The sequence below is a fragment of the Ambystoma mexicanum genome, chromosome 1p (genome assembly GCF_040938575.1).
Source record: "Ambystoma mexicanum isolate Mex_15411 chromosome 1p, UKY_AmexF1_1, whole genome shotgun sequence".
Taxonomy (NCBI): domain Eukaryota; kingdom Metazoa; phylum Chordata; class Amphibia; order Caudata; family Ambystomatidae; genus Ambystoma; species Ambystoma mexicanum.
In genome coordinates, this window is record NC_090921.1 from 705,406,280 (window position 1) to 705,431,949 (window position 25,670).

The following is a 25,670-nucleotide window of genomic DNA, read 5'->3' on the forward strand; positions in this document are numbered from 1 at the left end:
ACACAAGCCATGAAGTAGACACAGACAACTGAACTGAAATTTGGACTACAAACTTTTATTGAACAGAAAAAAGGGTTGAAAAAATGCCTAGCTTGCCCTACGCTAAGGTGGGATTTTCCTACCTAAATAAAACTATGGATAGTCTACGTCAGGAAGGCCAAAGTAAATGTCTGTCTGTGTCCAAAAATCTATGTTTGCACTCACATATATTTGTGTACAAGGTGTAGGGATTTCAATGTCAAAATGATAAGTGTACACATAACTGGTCAGAGCTTCTTACAGCTCTTGGCTTGTAGAGGTTTTCCCTTCCACAAGGTTTGAGATAGTTCACAAAGCAAAGGGGTTCCCTTCCCCGAGCTTTCAAGTCTTTGAACTTCTTCAAAACACGATTCTTTGTGAAATGTCACAGCTCTTGTGGTTTGGTTACCTTTCGCCAATTTCACAACTTAATTTCCGTTCACACAAAATTTCCTTCATATTTAATCACAAGTTCCTTTGCAGGTATTTTAAGTAGCTTTTCCACAGGTAGGTTTCCTCGCTCTAGGCGCAGTTATCGAACCACATGGTCCACCCATTACAGGTCACGCAACCGACCCACCTTACTGGCCTCTTCTTCCTTGCATGCATGTTGCCACTGTTTCAGCTCTACAGTGGTGTTTGGCTTATTCTCATTTCACATCCTCCTAATGTGCTACCATTGCGTGTCTTGCCACTATTCACTTGTTGCAATTTCACATGTTCCTATGGCTCTTGCCAATGCTTGTTCTCTCACGTTACATAGTTCCTTTATAGCGTTAGATTCCACAAAACTGCTTTCATTTAGATCAGTATTCAACAGTACCTGCTTTCCTTCGGATCAGTATTCAAAAGTACTTGCCTTCAGTTGAATCAGCATTCATTCAAGTTCTCACAGGTCTGACATGCTCACCTGCCATCCCGGTGTCCCCCTGCCTAGGTTGTCTCACCGGTTAGTGCTTATGGCGATGCAGTGAGGCTTCCGGCCGCCACAAGCTCTTTCTATCGTGCAGCGCCTCACTCTGTCTCCACAACAACTCTATGTGGCTTCAATCCCACCACTGATGTGTCCCTCGCAGCTCGGGCCTCACTCCAAAGCTTTGCCTGGTCACGCCGGTTCCCTTTCATAGTCTGCCACAGGCCTCCAGCTTCCTTCAGCCTTGCTTCCTGCTGCACACACTCTGCATCTAACCGGGGTTCCCGAGCACTCCGTCTGTCACGCCGCCTTCCAGGAGAGGTCTGCACTCCTCCAGGAGTCCGTACATCTGCTTCCACAGCTAATACCGTTTTCCCTGCCAGGTTGATTGGTCCAAAAAGGACTAGACCGCTCACTGCCGGCTTGGGCCTCCTCTTCGTCCCAGTACCTAACTTGTGTGTGAGTCAATAAAAAGAGGATGTATTACTCTGGTTTGTCTCTTCTTTGTCCCAGTACCTAACTTGTCTGTATTGGGGTATGATTTACGGGAAAAATAGGGAAGGGACTGACAATAGCCGGTAAAGGCCTGAGGTATGGCACACTCATTATGAAAGGGAAATGGGAGATACTGCGTCTCACCCAGTGGTGCCTCATCTCCTCTCCCCAAGTCTCCTCCACCTAGGCAGTCCTCCCTCACATATCCACCCCTAGGGTCAGGATACAGTAGCGACGGCCTTTCTCTGGCCACCTGGGAGGAGGATATCTCATGGAAAGAAATGGCACCCTCAGATTCCTCACACCTTCTAGGAACACAATGCTGAGAATTGTGAAAGAAATGGCACCCTCAGATTCCTCACACCTTCTAGGAACACAATGCTGAGAATTGTGACCAGCCTCAATCATTTTCTAGATGCAATTGTCCAGCTGGTGACTGTCTGCGTTTCCTGTCCCAGGCTTGGGTTTGGGTGGGCATAGTGAGGAGCAAGCTTAGTGGAGATGGGCACTATGTCCAAAACATGCCAGCCTTGAGTAGGTTTGCACATCTTATGACTGACACTACCCGATTCCTTCATATCACTCTGAGGTTTCCTTGGGGCCCTCTGCCCATGGCCTTTGGCCATGGCCATTGTACATGTTGCACCAATAGGTTTCATTGATGCTCACTAGCCATGGCCTTGAGCACTGAGATCCATTACCCCTTACCTAGGCGATGTGATCACTGCAGGCGTAATTACTTATTTCTTTCACTCTTCCCATTTCTGCGAGATTCCCCCTATATTGGCAATGAACTACACATACAGCAGCATTGAACTACACATACCGGTACCCATGGGATGTCTCCAGTATTCCCCTGATAATGCTAAAAAATCCCAAACTCTTCTCTATTCTCATAGGCACTCACCAAGTGCCCCCCTGCTCTTTCCATGGTCCCTCCACTCCCCTCAATTTCTTTTTTCCTCCCTGGACTTCTCCTGGCCATTACCCCCTATCACTGTTTGGTTAGTGTGACGCATTTATGTTCTCCGATGTAGACTTGATTGATATGCGAATGCTGGATTTCAGGGGTTTTGTTGCATTAAATCGGATCACCTTAACTCTCTCTTAACAAATGTTTTATTGCCGAATTTCAACGGTTTTGCTATACCTTAGTTTCCTCAGGGCCCACTAGCCATGGCCGAACATGGTTATGTATAGTTTCATGGGGTCTCACTAGTTACGGACTTTGGCCATGGCATCTGTGCGTGTTCCACCAATATCTTTCTTTTGGGCCCACTAGCCCTGGCCACTGGCCAAGTCAAACCATTACCTTTTTTTTTTTACCAAACATCCATTGCCCCTTGCCCAGTAGATGTAGGAAATGCAAATGATGCTAAACCTTTTTTTCGAACTCCTTATTCCCATAATAATTTCACAGTATTAATTTCCAATAACAGAAATTCCTGCCCTATAGTAGCAGTTTGCAGATTCTTGCGATAACGGGAAAAATTGCTCAGAATTAAAAAGTATTCCATGTCCTCAAAGGCACTCAACATGTGTTCCCCTTCTTTTTTCCAGGGCCCCTTACGCCACTCAACTGCTTTTTCCCTCCCTATCCCTTTCCCATTATCCCCCATCACTCATCACTTTGTACAATTGTATTTGCAAAATTTCAGCCAAATCTGTCAAAGGCTACTAGCAATTCATTGTTTGGGTTTCCTATGAAACTCAATAGTCAACTAAACTATAGTGCAGTAAATAAAATTAAGCAAGCATGAACCCATCATGATCCTATAAGAAAGACTTGTCTGTGTGAATTTGTTAATCAATTCACACAAAAAAAGTAAATATAGGCAAGGACAAGCTCTGACTGGTCTATACTAGTCGGGGCTAGTTTATTTGGTCAAAGTGGCCCACTTTTTGTTACTTCACCATTTGCATTGTAGTTTTGACCAGTGTTACTGAATGAATAGTCTTTAAAATGCACAATTTTTATCACATTTTATCAAAAGCCTCCTTTTTGGGTACTACGCAAACAGTCTGTCACAAAATGAATGAATTGCCATTTGCAACTTGTACACCTTTTAATTGGTGCCTGAGACAATTTTATGCCCCAGTCCAACCCTGGGCAAAGGGACAATTAATAGATATCTGGGTCCGGTTACAAACTACAACTGACCTCCAGAACACATTATTTGTAGGCAATATTAAGTTGAGATAAATGTTAAAAGCAACGAGGGGCATGGCTGATGGAAAAACAGCCAACATCAATAGGTTGGCCAAATATATTTTTTAAAGATATCATTATAAAGATGTCATCTATCTACCAAAACCATTCCTGCAGTACTAAAATAAGACACCTTAAGTATGTTGTTTCATTCAGTTCAGGTTTCTTCCCATTCCTGTTCATGTTCTTCAATGATGCCTTTTATCTTTCTGCTCTTCCCCTTTCAATTATGGTGTCATATCCCATTCCAATACCCCCTTCCGTCACCTATACCTTTTCTCTTCTGTCAAGATATATTTTTGTGCATTTTTGAAATGGGATGTCGTAATCATTTCAAAATCTGGTCTTTTTGCTAATTTATCTTTGAAAATAATTAGATGAAGCAACCTATTCTCAATGCACCTGGGCCATGGTATTGAGCCATCATTTGTCTATTTTGTTAAATAAGATGAAGACCCGCAGCTGGCATTCTCCATCAACCAGCATCTATGACCAATACAGATTGTGGATATAATCTCGTACTTTAGCCACACGATTAGCTTTCTGTGTGCCCAATTAATAGTAGATGAACAACATGGTCCTCTGTGTAGAAGGAATGCTCATGAACATGTGTTAGATTTGGCCATCATGCTAGACATTGCCACTGAACACAGATTTCAGCTACTGGTCACTGCAAAAAATAATTGGACTGTGCTTGGTGACCATGACTATGGTAGGTAATAGAGGGATGCCCATGGACATTGTTATTCTATGCAATGCATACAAAACCAGTAGCTATTGTGACAATCCAACACTATTCCCAGTGAGAATCAAAAGGGGTGCAATCCTACTCTTGCTCAATTTGCGACCATCTATATTTAAGCTATACTAAATAAATAGAACAAAACAAGGGTGCAGAAAAATATTTGTTTTGGGATAAAGAGACAATGTTCTACTTAGCTATTTCCTAAAATATAGTAACACATATTCTGAGAGCAGGGAACAATTGATCCATTGCAACAATATTTAAAAATCACTTTTAACATACAATAAATTGCAGAAATTCACTTGAAAATGGAATCTTAAAACATCATTACAAAGACAATTATTGCAAGAATTGCTGACATACAAACATCAATTGTGCACAAACAAATGATCCTGTACAATATTATTGTGAGAAAACACAGAAGCAGAGCAGACCTCAGGCTAGTTGAATTGTGATTCAATCGAATTAGGCCTCCTCCATTTTTGACAACTCTACGCAGGGTATTTTGGCTCTTCATGTTACTTTGGGGGTTTTCAGGGAATTTCTGATAATCAATTTATATTGTAATAAAGTATTATTGTCCTTCAATGAGTTTATTTTTAAAGTTGGTGACATTGTTTCAAGATGGAACAATGAATTTATAAATAATGTTATACTGATGGCAGGTGATTTTATTTGTAACTGTCTGGTGGACCATTTTAATAATGCCAACTTGGACAATGGTCTTACGCTTTATCAGTTGAAACAAACATGAAGGGGAAAAAACTAGTTGCAATTTTTTGAAGACTGGAATATGTGACGACGAAATGGGGCTGTGACAGGGATAAGTATGATGGTACTACCTGTCACAGAGATAATAGTGAAACCTGTATAGATTACATGCTTACCGCGGAAAACCCTTTTTCTAGATGTGTACATTTTATTGTCGAAGAGGTTCAAATAAGTGATCACAATGTGCTGTGTGCAATATTTGAAGGATTGCATACTCCTCCCAAACAGAGTTTCTGGCAGGAGGTTAGTGCCAATGGTTTGATCTGGCATGCAAGGACATTACACCAATTTAATAAAACCATTTGTTCAAGTTTGACCACTCCTCATTGGACTGGAAAAATGAAACTTCATTCCCTCGATCCTTTCCAATTTGTATCCAAAAGAAATGTGGACCGTCATCATTCAATTATAACTAAGTGTGCAAATCGCCCTGATGCATTTATTCTAACTATTCAAAATTTTAAAAGAGAAATAATGTCCCAAATTCGATATGTTCTTAAATGAGCATAAATCAAAACAAATCTGCTTAATTTGTCAAACTTACAAAAATAATTTGAAAGCCCATCGGGATAACCTCTTTCAGGCGAATGGGAAAGAATTTTGAATGCAATTATAATGAAATGGGATATCAATCAGTGAAAAATGGTTATCCTTTTGGGGACGTCTCAATTGACCTCCCAAGAAAATCCTATCTTGGAATCCACTTGGGTGGAATATTATAGTAATCTTTATACTTCTCCCTCTAGGATGTTGATTATTTGAGACTCTAAAGGAGCATGGTTCTTGACCTATGACATAGAGGATATTGTATCCTTTATTAAAAAGAGCTGTAACTCTTGAGCACCAGGCCTGGATGGTCCCTCTTATGTGGGAAAAATGTTTAAATATATTATTTACTGAAATCTTAAGTCAGAGCTTAACCCTGAAAACATTAAAGACGTCTCACGTTGTCCCTATTTATTTTTTTAAGCGACAATTTGGACCCCATTAATTACATAGCCTTGTTAGATGCTGATGCAAAGTTATCCTCGGCCTTGAGAGAACCTGATAACACTGTAAATGTTATCCTTAATATCCATCAAACAGGGTTCCGTAAAGGAATAAGTAGCAACCCTAATGGTCATTTGGTTGATCAAATTCAACAATCAGCCTGGCTGAAAAATGCTCTTTTGGTTTATATGGCCAGTAGTGCTCTCTCTATGACGTTTGATAAGGTTAACAGAAACGTACTATGGGCCAAACCTAAGCCCTGCAGTCTTCCTTCACCTTTACTTAACTTTTTATTATATTTACATCAAGAGACAGCTCTTACAATTAGATGAAACTTCCAAGGGCATTTTACTGACGAAATCCAGACTTTTAGGGGCCTAAAACAGGGTTGTATTTTAGCCCTGAGCCTTTTCAACTTATACTTAGCAGGCCTAGGGTAATCTTTCTAAAATAAAGTGTTTATTTCGCCTAAAGTAAATGGTATAAAGATATTGAGGATTGTATATGTGGATGATGTTATGTTATTTGGCTGTGCCAAAGTTGGATTAGAGTGTTTGTTGAATGCATTCCTGGGGTATACTACCAAGAATGATCTATTCATCAACTGTAACAAAACAAAAATCATGTACTTTACATCAGGAAAGTCTCATGTTAGAGAATGTTGGTGGTTAGGTATTCAAAAATTTCAGAGTGTTGATGATTTAAATATCTCGGTCTCACTATAACGGTTAGACCAAATAAAGGATTTATTCTGAGGGCGTTGAAAAATAAAGTCTTGTATGTAATGGCTCAATTGAAGCATTTTAACAGCCAATTTGGGAAGTATTCCCGGTTGCCTGCTGTTAAGATGCACAAATCCTCTTTTAGAAGATCTTGATCTCTCACTATTTGTAGCTACTATTTGGAGAAAAATGCTCTCCCTACCCAAATGGATTCTTATGCCTATTATTCGCTTTGAGTTGGGTATTTCTTCAGCTAACATGAGACTTTCTTTGAAATGTTTATTGAAGGTTAAGAAGTTCTTAAACCCAGCTCCTAACGCCATGTTTAAAAAATTGTATGACAATCTTAATGTAAAAGAAAATAGGCATGTGCAAAAATTTGAAAAACGTTTAATAGATAAAGGCCTTTGTCTTGAAAACATCATGAGTAATTTAGTAGCATCTAAACCAATGTTAAGGCAGACTGATTGGTGTGAGACCTGTATAGCTAATAGCAGATTTAAGGTCTTCCCTATTTTAAAAGAAACACATAAAATGTTAGGAGTGCAACCCCTTTACCTTATAAAGTTTCCTTCTTCGTATATGTGAAATGCACATATGAGGTTTAAACTAAGGGGGTCATTATGAGTTGGGTGGTATTCCAGCGGTAAATCTGCTGGAATACCACCAAATGCAATTACCATAACTGCCATTTGGTCGGCGGTACTGCCGCCGGATTACATGGGGCAGTGGCGGTGTAAGTCCCCATTATTTACAGTCTATAGGACTCAATGGAGCATTTTTGGCGGAATTACTTCTGGTAATTCCGGCACAGTAATTGCTCTGAAAATGGATGGAAAGTTGGTTGATTTACCTCCTGCTCGCACTCCCCCCCTCTACTGCACAAGTGACTGTGGAACAAAGCAGAGCAGCGCCCCCATCATCTGTCTTGAATTATCTGCCACCATAGACACCAGGCCGATGGCCTACCCCAGCAGCATCCCTCCTAATGACTTTTCATGAACCATAGCTCCGCCCCACCTGAGATGCTCCCCTCTGGATCCCCCCTTCCCCCTGATCTCAAGATGTTATGTTGGACATTTGGCTTTCATTTGTGTTGGTTTCCTTTTTGCTTTTGTGTTTACCTTGTCTCATTCTGACTTGCATTATGTACACAGCCGCATACATATGTGCACAAAATCTCAATAAAAAGTCTTGTTGAAAATAAAATGTTGGTTTTTATATTGTGAGTTTCTTTGTATTTATGAATTCATTAATTCGTCTTAAAGTGTAATTTAATGTACTGTGAAATTAATTAACTGTGTAAGGTTTAATGAAAACCAATGAGCCAGTAAATATTGGAGTATCCTGAAAACGAAAGAGTATAATGAATCTAGACTTGAATCTAGACTCAATCATGTATCTACACATTTATAAGTCTGTATGGCATGTATTGATTTTCTATGTATTTAAATGTAAAAATAGAAATTACCCCATGCTCTATGGACGTATTATCTATTATGTCATGTGTTTTACTTTTTCAGCAGTATCCAATCATTCTTTTTTGTGTGCATTTGGTTAATAAGAAACATAACCTTAAGCACGATTACAAGAAAAAAACTATCAAATCAATTCAAACCTTACACAATAATTACAATCCTAGCACATCTTCCTTCCTTTGTACAAGAAACAAGTAAAAAAGGAAAAGATAGATTAATAAATATTGAAAATAGTATTTCAACAACAATTCAATTATTAATCGCAAAGTGATCTGATTGTGTCCCAAACATGACCAGAGCCCAATTCATGAAAACACATACAATTTCCAGTAGGTCCTCTGCTTAATAAATACAGCAACTAGGCACAAGCCGGACTACAGCCATAAGAGACCAAAGCAGCAGCACGTATGTCAATATGTAAGGCCAATAAACATTACATACTTGGGGTCCCCTCTACCATTCCCAATATCTCCTTCCAAATGTGGTATGCAGAACTAATGAAGTAGCACCAATCAATGTACTCCAGAACTGTTCATCCTGTACATCTGATATTTGTGTGACAAAAGCTTGATATCCCTTTCGATGTTGCATGCTTAGTTTAGGACACTGCGTTAATAGTTAATACATGCCGAGATGTCTCAATCGCAATGTTACACATTCTGTAAACCCGGTCTTCATATGGTACCTTTAGCCAAGCACCCACATATTCATACGTGGGTAAGATGTTGAACCGTAGGTATGTAGTAAATCTCCTTAAGTCTTTATTGCAGATTTTAATCATGTAGGTACAAGGTTTGCTGGCGGAAAATCCTTGTCTACAGAATTCTACATATCTCTTTTTCCCATTTATTTAGAGATAGTGCACGCCCTATCCCAAACTTCGGTATTTTGCTTAATTGTATCCAGCACATCAGGGGCAATCATATTAATGGCTATGGCTGAGCTGGTATTCACAGCAAGATCGATGTTGCTAAAGTGTGAGTGTGCAGTCACTTTTAGTGCAGATAAAAATGAATTAAGAAAGGGAACGTGGTACCTTGAAGAAAAAAGTTGCATAAGAGTCTTGCTGTTGGTCAGAGCAGTGATTGGGGAAAGGTACAATTTTCAATGTTTGATACACGAGCTGGCCCATAATGATTGCAAGCCCAATTTGCAGTGGCGAGCCTCCACCGGAACTGGGCTAGGGACCCATAAAATTGATCTGAGGATTTTTCCTTTCAGTTTTTCCAACCCACCAACATGGTGTACCGAAAGCAATTCAAACCCATACATTAACCTTGTAACAATACTGGTGGTGTATGCGGCCAGTAACTCTTCAATGTTATTCCCGCCTTGTTTAGACACGAAACGTTTGATTTAAGACCATTTCCGTAAAATGTTAGTCTTAACGTAATATTCATGGCAAAGTGGGTAGGGACTGTGTAGACAGGGAAGCCCAAATAAATGTATTTATCTACTGCCTCCAATGTGGAGTTGTTAAGCTTCCAGGTGTAAGATTTAGTTTTCCTGGATCTACTGCCAATTATCATTACTTTATTCTTTACAGCATTGCTGCCTGGTTGATGATGTGTAACCCTGCAAAGCATTAATTGAGCGTTGGAGGCCAATCTTTGTACAGTCCATAAGGACAGTATCATCCGCATACATTAATCCAGGGACAGATACAGTTCCCATGCGAGGTGGAGAGTTGTGAATCCCTCTCAGAGTTTTATCCAGGTCGGAAACATACACGTTGAACAGCAGGGGAGCCAATACAGACCCCTGTTTTAGACCAACATTAGTTCTGAACTGAGATGAAATATCACTCTCTTGGTTCAAGCGGATAGACACTGTGGTATCTCAATATAAGGCTGTGAAGGACCCTAGCCCCATTGTCGCCGTTTATTCCAAAACAAGGGCCGAGAGAGGGAATCAAAGGCCTTGGAAAAGTCCACAAAGCACGTATATAATTTCCGTTTGCTAGTTGTCATCTCGGCAGCAAAATATTGCAAGACACAGGCACTAAGTACTGTGCTGTGCACCTTTCTGAAGCCTGTTTGGACATTTTTTAGATGGCCACCAGCTACAGCCCAGCTGTTCGATTTATTGAGGATCAATGAGGCGAAGACCTTAGAGCTTGTGTCTAACATGGGTAAAAGCCTGTAGACAGAGAGGTCCTGCATTTCGGCCTTCTTATACACAGGGATCCGTATGGACTCACTCCAGCTACTTGGCATCAATCCAGTGAGTATGATATGCCTAAAACAACGTTCCAAAATCCCGGCCCAATAATTGGGATTGGATTTATAGACAATATTAGAAACTGCATCTGGGCCCGGGGCTCTAGACGAACGCAGTCTTAAAATGATTCCCAGAATATCCTCAGTCAAAGTCCAGTGCTAGTGGGCCGTTAGTAAAGCTACTCGTCACCTCACCTATTGTAATTTTGATAATCTTTTCATCGTAGTACAAAGATGAAAGCCAAACTGTCTCAGAGATAGGGTTACGTTCTTTGGTTGTGTGGCCAGCCATATAATGTCGGTAAAAGGACCAACATGTCTTATTAGCGTTGGTATGTAAGAGTTTAAACATATGTTTCGAACTACTTATGTGCAGAGAGCATTTATGGTGGCAAAGCCAGTTTTTGTATTTAGTAGCAAGCGAAGTTGCTGCGGCTCTCTGCTCAGTGCCAGTCAGTTATTTAGCCCTACTAAGCACTGCCCTATCTCTACAGTACTGCTTTTGTCTAGCATGTATCAATGCATCAAAAGTCCCCTCACTTCATGCTTCCGAAGATTGGCCACACGTCGTAGTTTTAGTGGGACAGAAAGTAGTTGCATAGCCCTACGCATGTCCCAGTTATGATTAATTAACAAAGTTTCCATGCACTCCTGATCCAAACCGATACAAGAGTTAAGACTCTCAATGCTTGCATCAGACCATGTAAGTCTGTTTCCTTGATTGTTTGTGGAAACTATCTGCCTTTCTGTTCAAATTTCTGGTCTTCTCCCAAATGGAGTATCCAGCTTAAAAACATGTGGTCACCAAGAGTGCTGGATGTATAAGAAATAGCACTACAACAGGGGCCAAAGTTTGTATCTTATGAAAACATAATCTAAACAGGAATGGGATTGACTGTTAGTCCAATTGGCTTTAAACGGTGCACCCCTGCCCTCCTTAGCATTAAAACACGTTAGGTTGTGCGCGTCTAGACAATGACCCCATCCGGGCACCTTACGTCTTACCACAGACCGAGGTGTGTTTTGTCCAAAGGTATCAGTAGCAGAGTCTACCCATTCATCACTGTGCAATATGGTCACTATCAATTTGTTAAAATTGCCAGCGACTTCCACATACCTAAGGGGATGTAGATGGTACCATTGTTGGAAAATTTCATCCACCTTGCCTCTCAATAAAGGAGAGATCATAAATATTTATGATCAGTATATTACAATCCTTATGCTCAGGATTAGTGATAAGTGCCAATAGAATACAAGGCAAAACCACACCTGCAATAAAAGTGGTAAGTGTAAAATTAGTTCTAACCCCTAAAGCCAGCCATCCCATCAGGCGTCCCCTAGGTCTATGTGTGGCAAAGTTACACAATATGTTGAAACCACCAATGACAAAATTATCTGTTAGCCAGGTCTCCTGCAAAAGAAACACGTCACTAGTTAGTAGCAAGGATAAACCATCTGGATTCTCTCTCACCTGTGCCCAATGTCCACAGGGTGGTAAGTTGCGCTTGTTGGCCTTGTGTTGCTGTGCCTTCACTGGCAATAAATAGGCTTTTTACTATGCCTATCGTGGTCAATTGATGTGAATCGGGAACAGCATATTGTGCAATACCATTTGCAGATGATTCCTGGGGGGCCCATGTTACACTTTTAGAAGGGCCATTGACCTGCAGCCATCTATCAATAGGGCCACGTAGTTGGGCTTGCCGAAAAGTACCATCGCCTTGGATGGTAGTGACCCTTGTTTGCCCCATAGTAGGACATGATTCCCTGATAATGTCGCATTGTGATTGTTGGACAGTCGAAGTGAGGCTGGCATGCTGAGAAGGCACCAGCGCTACCTTAGATTTCCTTAAGAGTTGTGCGTATTTTCTATGAGAGCACCGGAGGGTCACGTCCCATGTGGCAGCTGTACTTGCTGTCCGCAAACAAAGAAATCAACACAAATAGATCTCAGATTAAGAAGTGAGTGGAAACAAAAGACATTAACCAATTGCAATTCGAAATCTGTAGTATATGTGGTATGGTGCCCCTGTAGAAAAATCTTTATAGGGAAGTCTGAAAGAAAAAGAAAAACCCAGATAACGGATTATAAAAGTTGTATAAAAAAACAGAATCCACTCCGCACCTATGGTAGGGCACTTTATTGAAATGATACATAAGGCAGACGAACTCAAGTGGTCCATAGTATACCAGGTAAAAGTAAGCAATGACATCAACATTGACAGGAAGAAACTCCTGGCAAAAGAAAAAGAACTCAACTTTCTAACAAAATGCTTGGAGACGGATCTCAATGAGAGAGTAGAGTGAGGGGACCTGATAACATCTGCTGGCCACTGTAGATCAACCTCGCTTTCAAGCCCCTATAGAAGCTTGCTTAGGAGGGGATAATGTGCAGTGAGTGAAAGAACATAAAACGGATCAGTGAAATAAGAAAGATGAGATAATATCAGTAAGGATAAATGATAAGTATGTTAATTTGAATCCCACTTATTTGACAACTAAGGAAGGAGAGATTTAAAGCCTCTCGCTAAACATGTCAATTAGTAATTTGATTCCCACATATGTAACAATTGAGGAAGGAGATATTTAAAGTATCTCGCTAAAATACCCCATAGTAATGAAATTACTATGTCTTTATTTTTGAATAAAATGTGTGGAAAAAGAAATAATCTACAGACAGATGAATACCGTGTATGACATCGCGGGACCATGGGATGCGAGCCGGGCTTCCTGGGTACTGCCTGCAGAAACGGGCTAGGTAAACACGGGATATGGAGAATATAAGAAAAAAAGACCCAAAATTTAGGGCCGATGACACGACGATGCGGAAGTAACTATGCAGAGACACGCCCAGTAACAAAACGTTCAAAAGGACGTGAGAACAGCAACAAGCCTGAAGGAGGTACGAGCCGATATGCAGATAAGGACTTCAGGGCGGAATAAGAGACAACTGAAGTTTGCAGAGGCGACAGAACGCCGACAGTGACCCGCGAGACGGAGTGGCCCTGTTTCCCGCCGTGTCGAAGGTAAGTAAATCAATGGGAGTAGAAAAGAACACACTAGAGGGGGGCTGAAGCCTGGAGCGTTCAATTGTGACAATTTTCTTTTCTTTTGATGTCTGTCTCATTAGGCGTGTGCCAGATCTAAACCCAGAAGTAGATTAAGAACACTTTGGGAAGACCGGGAAGCCGAGGCGTAGTTCGCTTCCCTGAAGTAAGTAATGAGTACAGAATGGGATTAGACTAACTCTAGAATCGTAGTTAAGGACATGAAATTAATAGGCATTATCGTGTCTTTTCTGGTAAAATAGAGGAGCAAAGGAAGAAACGTACCCTAAAGCAAGAATCGGTGGGGACCTAAGAATAGTTGGATGTCGCCAATGAGGTAAAGCCCAATTGTAATACCCGGAGAAGCAACTACCCAAGGCGGACCGTGTGATTAGGATCACACAACTAAGGTATAAAACCCTAGAGCATGGAAACAGATGTGGTTGTGGATTAAACAAAAAAGATGATAAGAATAACATATTCTTATTGGATTGTCTAAGATGTGTATTCTCTTTCAAAATAGGCAATACAGAAATAGCGCAAAAAAGGCCATGAATAAATGTGATTCCAGAGATAGACATCTGGGATAAAGGCTGAAGACAACAAATAAACTTACATACCAGAGCTAGGAGGTAAATAGTGTACCTCTGTAGTAGTGTGGGTATAGACAAATACAACGTGTACATAAAGCCTCTCGAAGAACAGGGGAACTAATGTTAAGTGTTGATAGGGTAGGCTGTCATATAAATGGTTTACCACCTTAACGAATGATGTCAGTGCCTGTGATAGTTTCCTCCGCCAAGTTGTGCATGTTAGTGACAAATGAAAGAAAGAAGACTATTAAATGCTCTCTTTTCTGGTAAATTATATAGCCCGGACGTAGTGATCTAACTACAGTAAAGTTGTCTAATTAATGAAACCAATCTTTGTATACTTGCTTCTCGCAGATATCCTCTTGAAATTCTGGCCCAGACACGAGATGGATGGGAGTAGAACATAAGATTTTTCACCAAGAAGTCCAAAAAGTGAAAGAAGACAACAATGGTCAAAATGAGTGGATTCCTGCCACTGTCACTCCTCTTTTGATTGCTTTGTCTGCCGACTCTCTCTCTCTCCTAGCCATTCCCTTACCGTGGTTACTATCTATCGGCCACCTGGTCAAATTTCCTCCTTCCTCTCCGAGTGGGCGGACTTCTCCTCCTCACTCCTGTCCTCAACCACTCAACTCCTCTCTCTTGGAGACTTCAACATCCACCTTGATGCCTCCTGTCCTCCCTCTGGACTCTTTCGCGACCTCTGCAACTATCTCTCACTCTCTATTCTCCCGTCTGGGCCGACTCACTCTGCAGGGCACACTCTTGATGCTCTGATCTCTTCTGACCTTCCCCTCTCTGTCCCTCTCTCCACTTCTCTCTCCTGGAGTGATCACTTTCGCCTATCCTCCCACCTCACCCTCCCCACCCCACAGGAAAAGCCACCCTCATCACTGCCACCCACCTTCGTGGTCATCCGACCCATGAAGCGTGTGTCAGTTGAGGCTTTCGCTACCACCTTCTCGCCCCCCACCCCCTTCCAGCTGACTCCCACCCTGACACAGCCCTCTCCACTCTCCATTCTGCTATATCTGATACTCTTGATATCCTTGCCCCTGTCATGAGAATCCGCCTGAAGCCCAAAGCCAAATGTAACTCCTGGTATGACTCGGATCTCGTCACCCTTAAACGCAAGTGCAGGGTGGCAGAGAGGAAATGGTGTGCTTCATGTTCATCCTCTGACAAACTGGCCTGCCGCCTGCTCCAAAGGCAATACCGGCTCTCCGTTCTCACCAAGAAGAGAGCCCTTATCCAAGCCTGCATCTCTGCGGCATCTAACAATTCAGCCGAACTCTTTAAAATCTGCAAGGAGCTGGCCAACCCTGCTGCAGTCTCTACCTCTCCTATCCCCTCCCAGGCCCTCTGCACGGCACTGGCCTCTCATTTCATTTAAAAAACTCAGGACATCCTGTCCTCACTCTCTTCCTATCACCTCCCACCCTCTATTCCCTGCTCTTCCACAGGCCCTTCTGCAGCCTCCCCTCCTCCCTCCTTCTCTGCCTTTCCCCTTTTTTCTGCTGACAAGGTTTCGAGCCAAGTCCGATCTATGAAAGTCTCATCTAAACAGGTCCACCCCTGTTCCTCCAAAACTATCAAGGACCACATCGACACCTTGGCTCCTGCCCTGGCTGACTTCTGCAATCACTCCTTCGCCTCTGGAGTCCTCCCATCCCCCCTCAAGCACTCCCTTGTGCACCCCCTTCTTAAGAAACCCTCTTCCGACCCCTCCTGCCCAGCAAACTATCGCCCAATCTCGATCACTCCCTTCCTGGGCAAGCTCCTGGAGAAACTGGCCATCTCCCAGCTTAATCTCCATGCTGAATCTGTTGGTAGTCTTCATGACCATCAGTCTGGCTTCAGAGCTGCCGGAAGCACGGAAACTGCTCTCCTGAACATCCGTGAAGACCTGCTCTCAAACCTTGACTCTAACACCCCTTGTGTTCTCATTTTGCTCGATCTCTCTTCTGCCTTTGACACTGTCAACCACACCATACTGCTCAACCGTCTCTGTGATAACCTGGGTATCACTGGTCATGCTCTGGCGTGGCTGACCTCCTTCCTCTCCAATCGACCCTCCCAGGTCCAACTGGGGTCCTTCCTCTCTGACATCTTTTTCTCTATCTGTGGTGTCCCCCAGGGCTCAAACCTCTCGCCCTGGCTTTTCAACCAGTATCTGACACTTCTTGCCCACCGCATCGCCGCTCTCTGTCCCAACTTTCAGTGCTACGCGGATGACACCCAGCTCATCTTCAGGCTACCCTCGGCCTCCTTTTCCCCTTCCATCATCTCTGACTGTCTTTCTGCTATCCATGAATGGTGTGCCGCCAACAACCTCTGCCTTAATGCCAGTAAGACTGAGATTCTACTCATCGGCACACCCACTCCCTCCTTCCCTGCAGCTCTCTGGCCTGCCTCCCTTGGCCCTCTTCCTGCTCCTACCTGCAAGGCAAAAAACCTTGGGGTCATCTTCGACTCCACACTCTCTTTCTCTCCTCACATATGTGATGTCTCTAAGAAGTCACACTACCAGCTGCACCTCATCAGAGGTATCCTTCCTTTCCTCTCCTTCCCCCAGAAGCTCACTGTCTCTAGAGCCCTGGTTCTCTCGAAGCTGGACTACTGTAACAGCCTCTATCTAAATCTGCCTGCCTCTACTCTCCGCCCTTTGCAACTCATCCAGAACAGGACTGGGAGACTTGTCCTTGGCCTCGAGCCCAGGGACCGTATCTGTCCAGGACTGAAATCACTACACTGGCTCCCAGTGGCTGTGAGGATTAAGTTCAAAACCCTCTGCATTGTCCACAAGGCCTTCTGGGGCCTTGGGCCCAAATACCTTCAACTCTCTCTTCCTAAATATCTTCCTTCTCGAGCTCTTCGCTCATCCACCTCCAACTCCCTCAGGGTCAGCCGCTTCTCCAAGCAACGAGTTGGGGGTAGATCTCTCTCCGCAGCAGGGGCCTCCCCATGGAACAGCCTCCCTGCCCCCCCCCCCCCCCCCTGAAACTTGAGGAGAACCATCTCCGGTTCCGGAAGCACCGCAAAACCTTCCTCTTTGCCTCCGCTTTCTCTCCCTCTCTCCCCTGCTAAAACCTCTGAACCTGCACTGAATCTGCAACTGGGCCACTCACCGATCTCGGTCCTTGACCCAGTCACTCTTCCTGCACTGCCTCACTGCACTACAGGACTGTCTCTGTATCCTACAGCCCCTCCTCCCGGCACTTACCTTGCACTTGCCACCAGCTGGCCCTATTATTTATCTTGTATCCTACTAACTCCGAACTGCACTTTTCCCTTCCCCTCTACCCTTGCACTTGCGCGATTTGAATGACACCTGGCCTAGTAGGATCATTGTCTGTCTCCCCTTGTTCCCCCCCTCTTGCCTCGTCACCTCTTGAAACACTTGTGTATAGGCGCGTTACAAATGCCATATCATATCATATCATACATAATAAACTGTTATAGTGCAAATAAAACCCCTGAAGAATTTCCTATACTCGTGACAAACACCAAAGGAAAGAAACATATTGGGTAGTGTTGATTTTTGAATGACTGTATGTATGGATGACAGAAGTATGGTTGAATAGAACGTTTCTGGGAAAATTGATTATCCTGTTAGGATAGGTAATTGTTCACAACAGACTGCTAATTGAAAAACTTGTCCTTCTGATGAATTGAATAACAGAGAATCAATGTACTCGTTAACAGAGCATTGTGTATGTTTTTCTTGGGATAATAGTGCCTAGAGTATTGGTAAATGTTCAAGAATCGGTCTTAGAAAAGATGATTAATGTATTCTATTGAAATTTTTTTGGTTTTTACAAAATATAAATAAATTGATATTTTTGATAAAAAATAGTTTGAAAGAGTATGTTGGAATCTAATGAACAAACAACATATATAACTGAGCCAGATGAATAAGGTACTGGAGAAGCAAGGGACCCTTTAAACATTAGTGTTGTAGTTTTTAGTCTCTTGATAAATATTCCCTCAGTTTTGTGTATGCGTATTTTCTAGCAGCATAGGGAAGCTGACCAACACGCCCCATGTGTCTGCTCTGGGATTTGCTCCCCGTTGGCGCTTCTTGGTTATGTTCGCAGGGGTCTGCTGGAACTTCCTTGTCATGCACTATAAGCAGTGACAGATTAAGGGAAGTATCAATATTGGTGCAAAGAGGAGCACATTGATCTTCATCATCCCTTGCAAGCATGTATTTTAATTCTTGTTGTTCCTTTGCCATATCGAACAAAGGACAAACAGTGCCTTGATCGCGGCAGACACCGTATTTAGAGAGGAATAAGACAGCGATGTCTCTGCTATCTGGCCCCGTGCCAGTGGATTGGAGGGAACAAAAGTCTCAGGGTCACGTTCACTTTCGCTTTCCGAGGAGCCGAGAGAACTTGAAGATGACATCAACTGCTGCAGATCAGGAGTGGCCAAGAGTTGTGTGCCTATAATGTTATCGAAAATTCACAGAAGAGTTCAAAGCTCTATTAGCATGCCCCAATGAAATCCTCCAAAAGTCTAGACACATATTTAGCAGCGAGTTGTTGCAATTGATGCCCGGGGATAACGCACAGACTTCCGCCAATGAGGAGATGTTAACATGTCATGGTTTGCCGATGGATTAGGCAGGTTAATTAGAACTTCTGTCTCTGTTTGCACTAACGTTCCTTGGTAGTCCTTTATTTTACTATGCATAGTCTCTACGCCTTCCTGCTTATCCTTTTCTGTACGTGGGGCACTGTTTGATTGAGGTACCTCTGCCAGGGGACTGCGTGGTCGTTCACCCACACGTGCAGTAGCACTACGTAGATTAGGTTTCATAGTTATGCACAAACTCGCAGGGGGAGAAAACGTCATCACCAGTCCTGCTCCTGGTTTTAGATGAATTGTAGATGCCGTGGAGAACGTAGAGGAGCCCGTGAGCGAGGGTCGCTGGGTTCACTGGTCGTCCCGGGCAGACCACGGTAAACCACTCCTCTCACCACTCTCCGCTTTGCGCGGCAACTGATATTAAATAGTCTCTTCCTCTGAAACACCTGATGAAAGCTCCTTCTCTGAAGCAAAGAAGTAGTAAACAGACTCTCCAATACAATAAGGCAGTAAGACACCACAGTAAACCACTCCTCTCATCACTCTCTGCGCCCCGCTCCATGCGGCAAATGATATTTAATAGTCTCTTGCTCTGAAACAGCCGATGAAAGCACCTCCTCTGCAGCAAGGGTAATTGATGGCAATGTTTTGAAAATAATATTCCATATTTTCTAGTTTTTAAAGTTGTTTTGAGCGGTGATGAAACTCTAAGAGGTGTATTTATTTACTGTTTTCCTTTCTCTCTGCCCTGATGACATTGCCACAAAACTAGGAGGCATTCTGTTGAAACGAGACGGCTTATGCAATTTAATTCAGCATTTTGTAGGATTGAATGAAATGCTCAATGAATGTGTTTTGAAATACATTTTTCTATAATCCCTCACAATAATGTTTTTAGGGGTAATGTGTTAGTTTTTCCTATAACGGTCTGTGCTTGCACTTTTCTGTATTTTTAATTCCATTTAAATGAAAATGAATTTTTCAAATGAATGGATGAGTTTAGTCGATATTAGCTACAGTCAATCAGCTGGCCGGCAACTTGCCTTTATTAGACAGTCCAAGCCTGTGTTTCATAATGACAGCCACTAACTTTCCCGCTGGCCGTCACTTCTTTTAGTCGCTCATCACAGCCAGCACCCCCACACTCGCTACCTACCCCTTACCTTGTTCCACCCACCTCTGCAACCTCAGTACCTTCACCATCCTCCACCCACTACCACGGAAATGAAAAAGGGAATAACCCATGTACTCCTTTTACAATTTCTCTGGCAGCCATCTTGTTTGCAATTTTCATTAAGGAACTCCGCAAGTGTGGACTGTGCAAGCAATTTTCCCTAAAAACAAAAGCCTATTTTGGGGCGGTGCCCATAACATACCTCGAAAACCTAAAAACTCTGATGTATTGCCTAGATGAGAGGGCAAAGAGCTCCATGGTTCGCTGACTAGGTAAGGGAGCTTTCTGCCCCATACATGGGAACACAATACTTTGGGATAGTTAGCAGTCGATCAGCGGACCTGTGGGTCCCTCTACTGAGGTGAAACCGCTGAGTCTTTCTATTAAGCACTGGGGGTCTCTCACTATATAGGGTTCTGTGAGTCAGGGCGAGGATCTTACATTTAATTCTGTCTAACGGGCAACCAATGAATGTGGGAAACAATGTGAGTTATCTGTTCATGTTGCCCAGAGCAGCAGAGCAGGCAAGCAGCTACATTCTGCACTTTTTGAAGCATCCGAATCTTGCGCTCCAGAAGCCCTAAATACAATACGTTACAATAGTCCAAATGGGAGGGAACACTTGACGGAGTGTTTTAAATTGGAAATGCATTTGTTAGCTACTTCGGTTCTCTGCTACGCCACATCCCTTTCACATTTCATCGAATGACATAACACCCTGACACCTCACATCACTTCTTGCCGTATCAAGTCACAGCTCGCCCATCGCTTCAATGCTTTCCCTGTGAAGGTGCACCACGTCATGCCTAGCTTTGTCACACCCTGCCACATCACTTTACTCCATACCTCTAAACTCACCCACATCTGGCGAGTGTGACCCGCCATGTTCATATTCAGTACAGGCCTCATACCAGTCCACGGACTTCAGTGGGCACTAAAAGGTTGAGATGTATCGTCCAGTTATGTCACATCTGCCCTGTCCACTTTGCCCCACTGCATCATTGCCATCCTATCACATGAAGCTCTACCCCATTATACCATGCCCCTCCCAGCCACACCACACCCTACTCTGACCGAGCAAGCCCCATCAAATTATGTTCCACTCGACACTCCATGCTCTCCCTGCCTCACTACTTCCTGTCACATCACATCAGACAACACCCATTATGCCGCACCACACTCATTATGCTCAGGAGTAACAGTCCCACAAACGGCGCAGCAATTTCTGGCAGGTACTCAGATGTGGGAGAAGATCACAGATCCAAACCCTCCACAGGAGCCCTCTGCAGGGTAATCTGCAACTGGCAGACACCGGTTCAGACAGCCTTTACTGCAATGAGGTTGCGTAAATGACAATGCTTTTTATAAATAAAACCTAACATAACATGAGGCATACCCACCTACACATGGCTACTGCATGAGCCTCGATTCTGTTCATTCCTTAATAAAGGATCATGTAAATAGCAGTGGTGCCGTATGAAGCTGATATTACAACATCAACTAATGCAATGGAGGTGTGTGGCATCTACATCATCACAGGAGATATTTCATGTCAACTCTGCCGCAGAAAATGAAGGCAGTGGGGCCCAGAAATCCTAAACAATTGCTTAAGAAAGCCCCTATAGGTCGCCTGTAAGACTCCCAGGGGTTGGCCATAACACTTGATCCTTTCAGGTGAAATGGTTGCCATGCCTTGAATCCATTTATAAAAGGACTTTGAGGTTCATTGTAAGAGTCACAGGCCCTCAACTGCTCCTTGCAACTGAAATTACTGATTCATGGCTGTGTTAAGAGTCTGCGGCCACTCCCACCTGTTTTTAATTCTTGACAGACGCAGGCTCTTCTATTCTTTGCTCAATGAGTAGAAGCGTAGACAGAGTAGGGCCTGAGCGGGCAAGGCCCACCCAAAATCTGTAAATGCCCACTCAGCAGCACTTTGTGGGTATTTACAGATGTTAATGTCACTGCGGTGGGTCCAACTATATTAGCTTCAGGCCCCACTATGCCTCTGTTGAGTATCCAGTAAATCTCCACTAATGGCAATAATGGTGGAAATTAAACGAAATTGGGGGGACTCTGCCACACGTTCGGGGAGTAGTAGAAGCTCTCTGATTGGTCTCCTTGAGCTCTTCCAGGAACGTCTTAGTCCCATCTATTTGGGATGCTCCTTGTGTTACACTTTTCGCCGTGCCTGGGAAGATCAGCAACCCATATATTTTCAATGTTTGCTTCTATTTGGCAGGTCTTTCTTCCATGTAAAAGTCTCTGGGTTCAAGCCCAGGAAGTGAAAATCCCACCACCCTCACACTTCATCTCCTTGCTGGCCTTACTCTGGCGACTGTATTAAAGTAGTATTGGGTCTACCTACAAAGCTTCTGGGGTTCAGTCCCATCATTGGCAAGCTGAACACTCTCATCTGTACCATTTATTCACTGCCTCCTTGGTCCTCGACCAACTCTTGATATCACTTTCAATACAGTTTGTTTCATATTCTCCTCATTCACTGCAGCGGATAGCATATCAATGATGCAAATCCACGCACTTATACTTCAGATCTCCAGCTCTTTCATGCTGGCGCTAGCTCCTATGTGGCCAGCGACCTGCTCTCTTCTTTCTATTACTCCAGACACAGCACAGACAAACCACTCCTTGGCAATCCAGTGTCAATCTACAGCTCCGATGACGCTGCAGAGCTCTAAAAGGACCAAGCCCTCTTCAGTCTGGAAACAACTTGTCTCAACCATGCAGCCTGTGCTGGAGAAAGCAGTCCTCAATTTCCCGATGCTCCGCTTTCACATTCCTTTCTTCCCCTCTGCGCTTCAGAGCCCTCCTCTTCATAGGCCGAGTGATATTGGCTCTCGGGAGCCTGAGGATAGCCTTGCCATGCTGCAGAGTCTTTCTAGAGCCTGCAAGAGGCGCAACCATGTTTGGGGTTGGATCGCCCTGCTCACCTCTTCTTTGCTTTTATTGGCACATGTTTGCATTATTTTGAGCAATACCAGCGCTTCTCAGAATTGCCAGTTTACTGTAAAAAATACAATACTGGCAATTCTCGGTCACTGCTAGCCATGTAATGAATATATGCACTGATGAGGCCCGACTAGGCTGAAACACGTGACTAGGGTTGCTGTTGGTACTCTTGTTCAGGGGAGAATTGCCTAGCATTTCGGTGCTGGACTGCCCCTAAGCAGGACAAAGACTGATATGCAGGGATATTTCTTCTCTGTGAAAGGGGCAGTGAGATAAACACTTGGTTTAGACTCTCCCGGGGGCCATCCACTCAAGAACAGGTCAATGGGCTGTGCTCGTGCCGGTAGAGGGACTTCCAGAACACCCCTTGTTTTGCATGTAATGAATATAGTTTTGGCACCTTAGTGTTACCCTCCCCATTTAAAGCCCTTTCAATGACCAATATACAAAAATAGCAACCCTTACAATTACGAGTGGCAATCGTTAATCCAAGAACGTAAAAAACATTAAGTAAAGGCATTGAAGACCCTTTTTAAAATCAAAGCTGCTCAATTTTTCATTCTGAATGATAGTAATAAACCTTGCAGATGACTTACAAAGGACTGTTTGGCTCATTTGCGCCACTCTTCCACTTACGAGAGTGTTAGCTAGCCCCAGTGAGTCCGTGCATAGTTATGAAGGGAGCATGATCGCATTCCGAAGATCCCCTGGGCTGGTGCTCTGTCCGCAACGACGGACTGTACACGGCAACACCTCTCATTATTTCTACAACGTGACGGTCACTGCTTGGAGATATCTCTATCTAACCTTCTTTGGAAGCAGTGGCCTACAACACACGCTAGCCTGTGGTAACGGGTCAATGGTGGTAACCACTTCTACCTCGTGTGCCTTTCCTACCCTTCCCATTTAATGATCTTCCAATTGCTCTTTGGCCTTCTTGTGAGGCCACTGCAGGTGGCGTGTGGCTAGTGATTCCCAGCGTAGCCTATGTTGATGGAGTGTGGCTAGTGATTCCCAGCGTGGCCTATGTTGATGGAGTGTGGCTAGTCATTTCCACTACCCTTTGTTGCTGGAGGGCATCTAGCGATGTCCATGTGTCTCTGTGGCTTGAGTGCGGCTAGTGATTTCTATTGAGGTCTTTGTTGGTGTGTATTGTGGCTAGTTTATCCACTGGTCAGTGTAGGTGTGGTGTGGCTAGCGATTTCTATTGAGGTCTTTGTTGGTGTGTATTGTGGCTAGTTTATCCACTGGTCAGTGTAGGTGTGGTGTGGCTAGTGATTTCAAGTTAATAATGCTGGTGGTGTGCGGGGTTCGTCATTTCCAATGTAGTCTATGTAGGTGACGTGGGGAAGAATATGGTCTATGTTCATGGAATGCAGATAGGGATTTCCGCTTGTTCATGGTGGGTGAGTGCAAATAGTGATTCCAAATGATATATTTATAACGCGCTTAATACCCAGAGGTTTCTAAGCACGGACCCGGGGATCGAACCTTTGGTGCTCCGTGTCGTCTTGCTTCCAAGGCTAGCACGTTGCCCCTCAGCTTTCCTCCCGAGCAATCAGGTCTACATATTTGCAATGCATCTAGTAATAGTATGAATACCTTTGTCTTTTTCTGTTTACGAGGAGACTAACATGGAGGAAAAACAAGGGAGGAAAAATGAACAAATTTAAGAATGAGAACAGATAAAAAGTAATAATTGTCTTACACTGTATGTTGGACCATCGTCGCTCGGAGCCAGGGGTAACCCATGGGACTTGGTGACACAGCCCGTTCCCTCCAGACTCTGCTTCAGAGCCAGCCTGAGTCTCCAAACTCATCTCTCTCCCAGGACCGCAAGCTCTCTCTCTGGCAGGTGGCAGCTCTGGAGCCTGGTGCGATGGTAAAGTCATGCTGGGGAATGTCCTGCTTCTCGGGAAGAGCGGAGATAGGAGTACGGCCAAGCCTGGATTTTCCATCAGAGGCAAAACTCCTCGGTACGGCGGGGAGTATGCTCCGACTGGGGACAAGCGGATAGGCAGCAGCTCTTCTGGGGACAAGTAAGCCAGGTTCCTCCCCAGGAGGCAGACTTCATTGCACGACAATGCCTTCAGCTGTGAATGGAAAGGCCGGGCCACCATAACGCTAGGCTTGAACTCGACGTTCGGCGACGATGCTGTGCGGTCCGAGTTGTAGGCCGCAGGCTGATCACCTGCTGGAAAACGGAGGAGCAGGGGCAGGAACTGCAGCGTCTGGGGTCTCTGGCAGCGGGAAAAGAAGGAGCTAACTGCAGCCAGGGTTGAGCGTTGGCAATTGAAAATAGTAGAAACGGTCAGCAGACGAGGCACAAACACAGCAGTGAGAAACCAAGAGGCAAGGTGAGCCGGGAGGAGGATTTGCAGATGGAGGAATTGCAAGACGAAAAATTGTGGAAGGAGGATTGTGGAAGAAATTCAGCATATGTGAGAAGTAATCAGGGAAGGCAGAGGAAGAAATGCAAGTGAAAATGAGAATGAAAAAAAATGTGAAGGAATATCGGGGAGGAATGAGAAATTACAGTATTGCAAATAGAAAGTGCGGAGTTGTAAGGGGAAAGAAAAGGAAATGCAAAATTGAGTAGGACATCGGATGGAATGCAGGAGAAGATGAGGGAATTGAATGATCAAAAGAAGGAGTTGAAAACAGAAATTAGGGAATTTTTGTGGCAATAGAATGGGAAATTATAAGTGGAAATGGGGAACGCAAGAAGGAATA

The 25,670-nt window shown here is 43.8% G+C and overlaps 1 protein-coding gene across 2 annotated transcripts in view; it reads right to left on the bottom strand.

Annotated features, from left to right (window-relative positions):
• RUSC1 (RUN and SH3 domain containing 1) overlaps positions 1–25,670 on the bottom strand; it is a 382,086-nt gene that overhangs the window by 306,082 nt on the left and 50,334 nt on the right. Inside the window, exon 3 of one of the 2 annotated variants that reach the window (XM_069650039.1) lies at positions 24,646–25,203. The exons of the other annotated variant lie outside the window; for it this stretch is intronic. Coding sequence (XP_069506140.1) covers positions 24,646–25,203 — 558 coding nt within the window. The remainder of the gene's footprint in view (positions 1–24,645; positions 25,204–25,670) is intronic. 2 annotated transcript variants of the gene reach the window in all.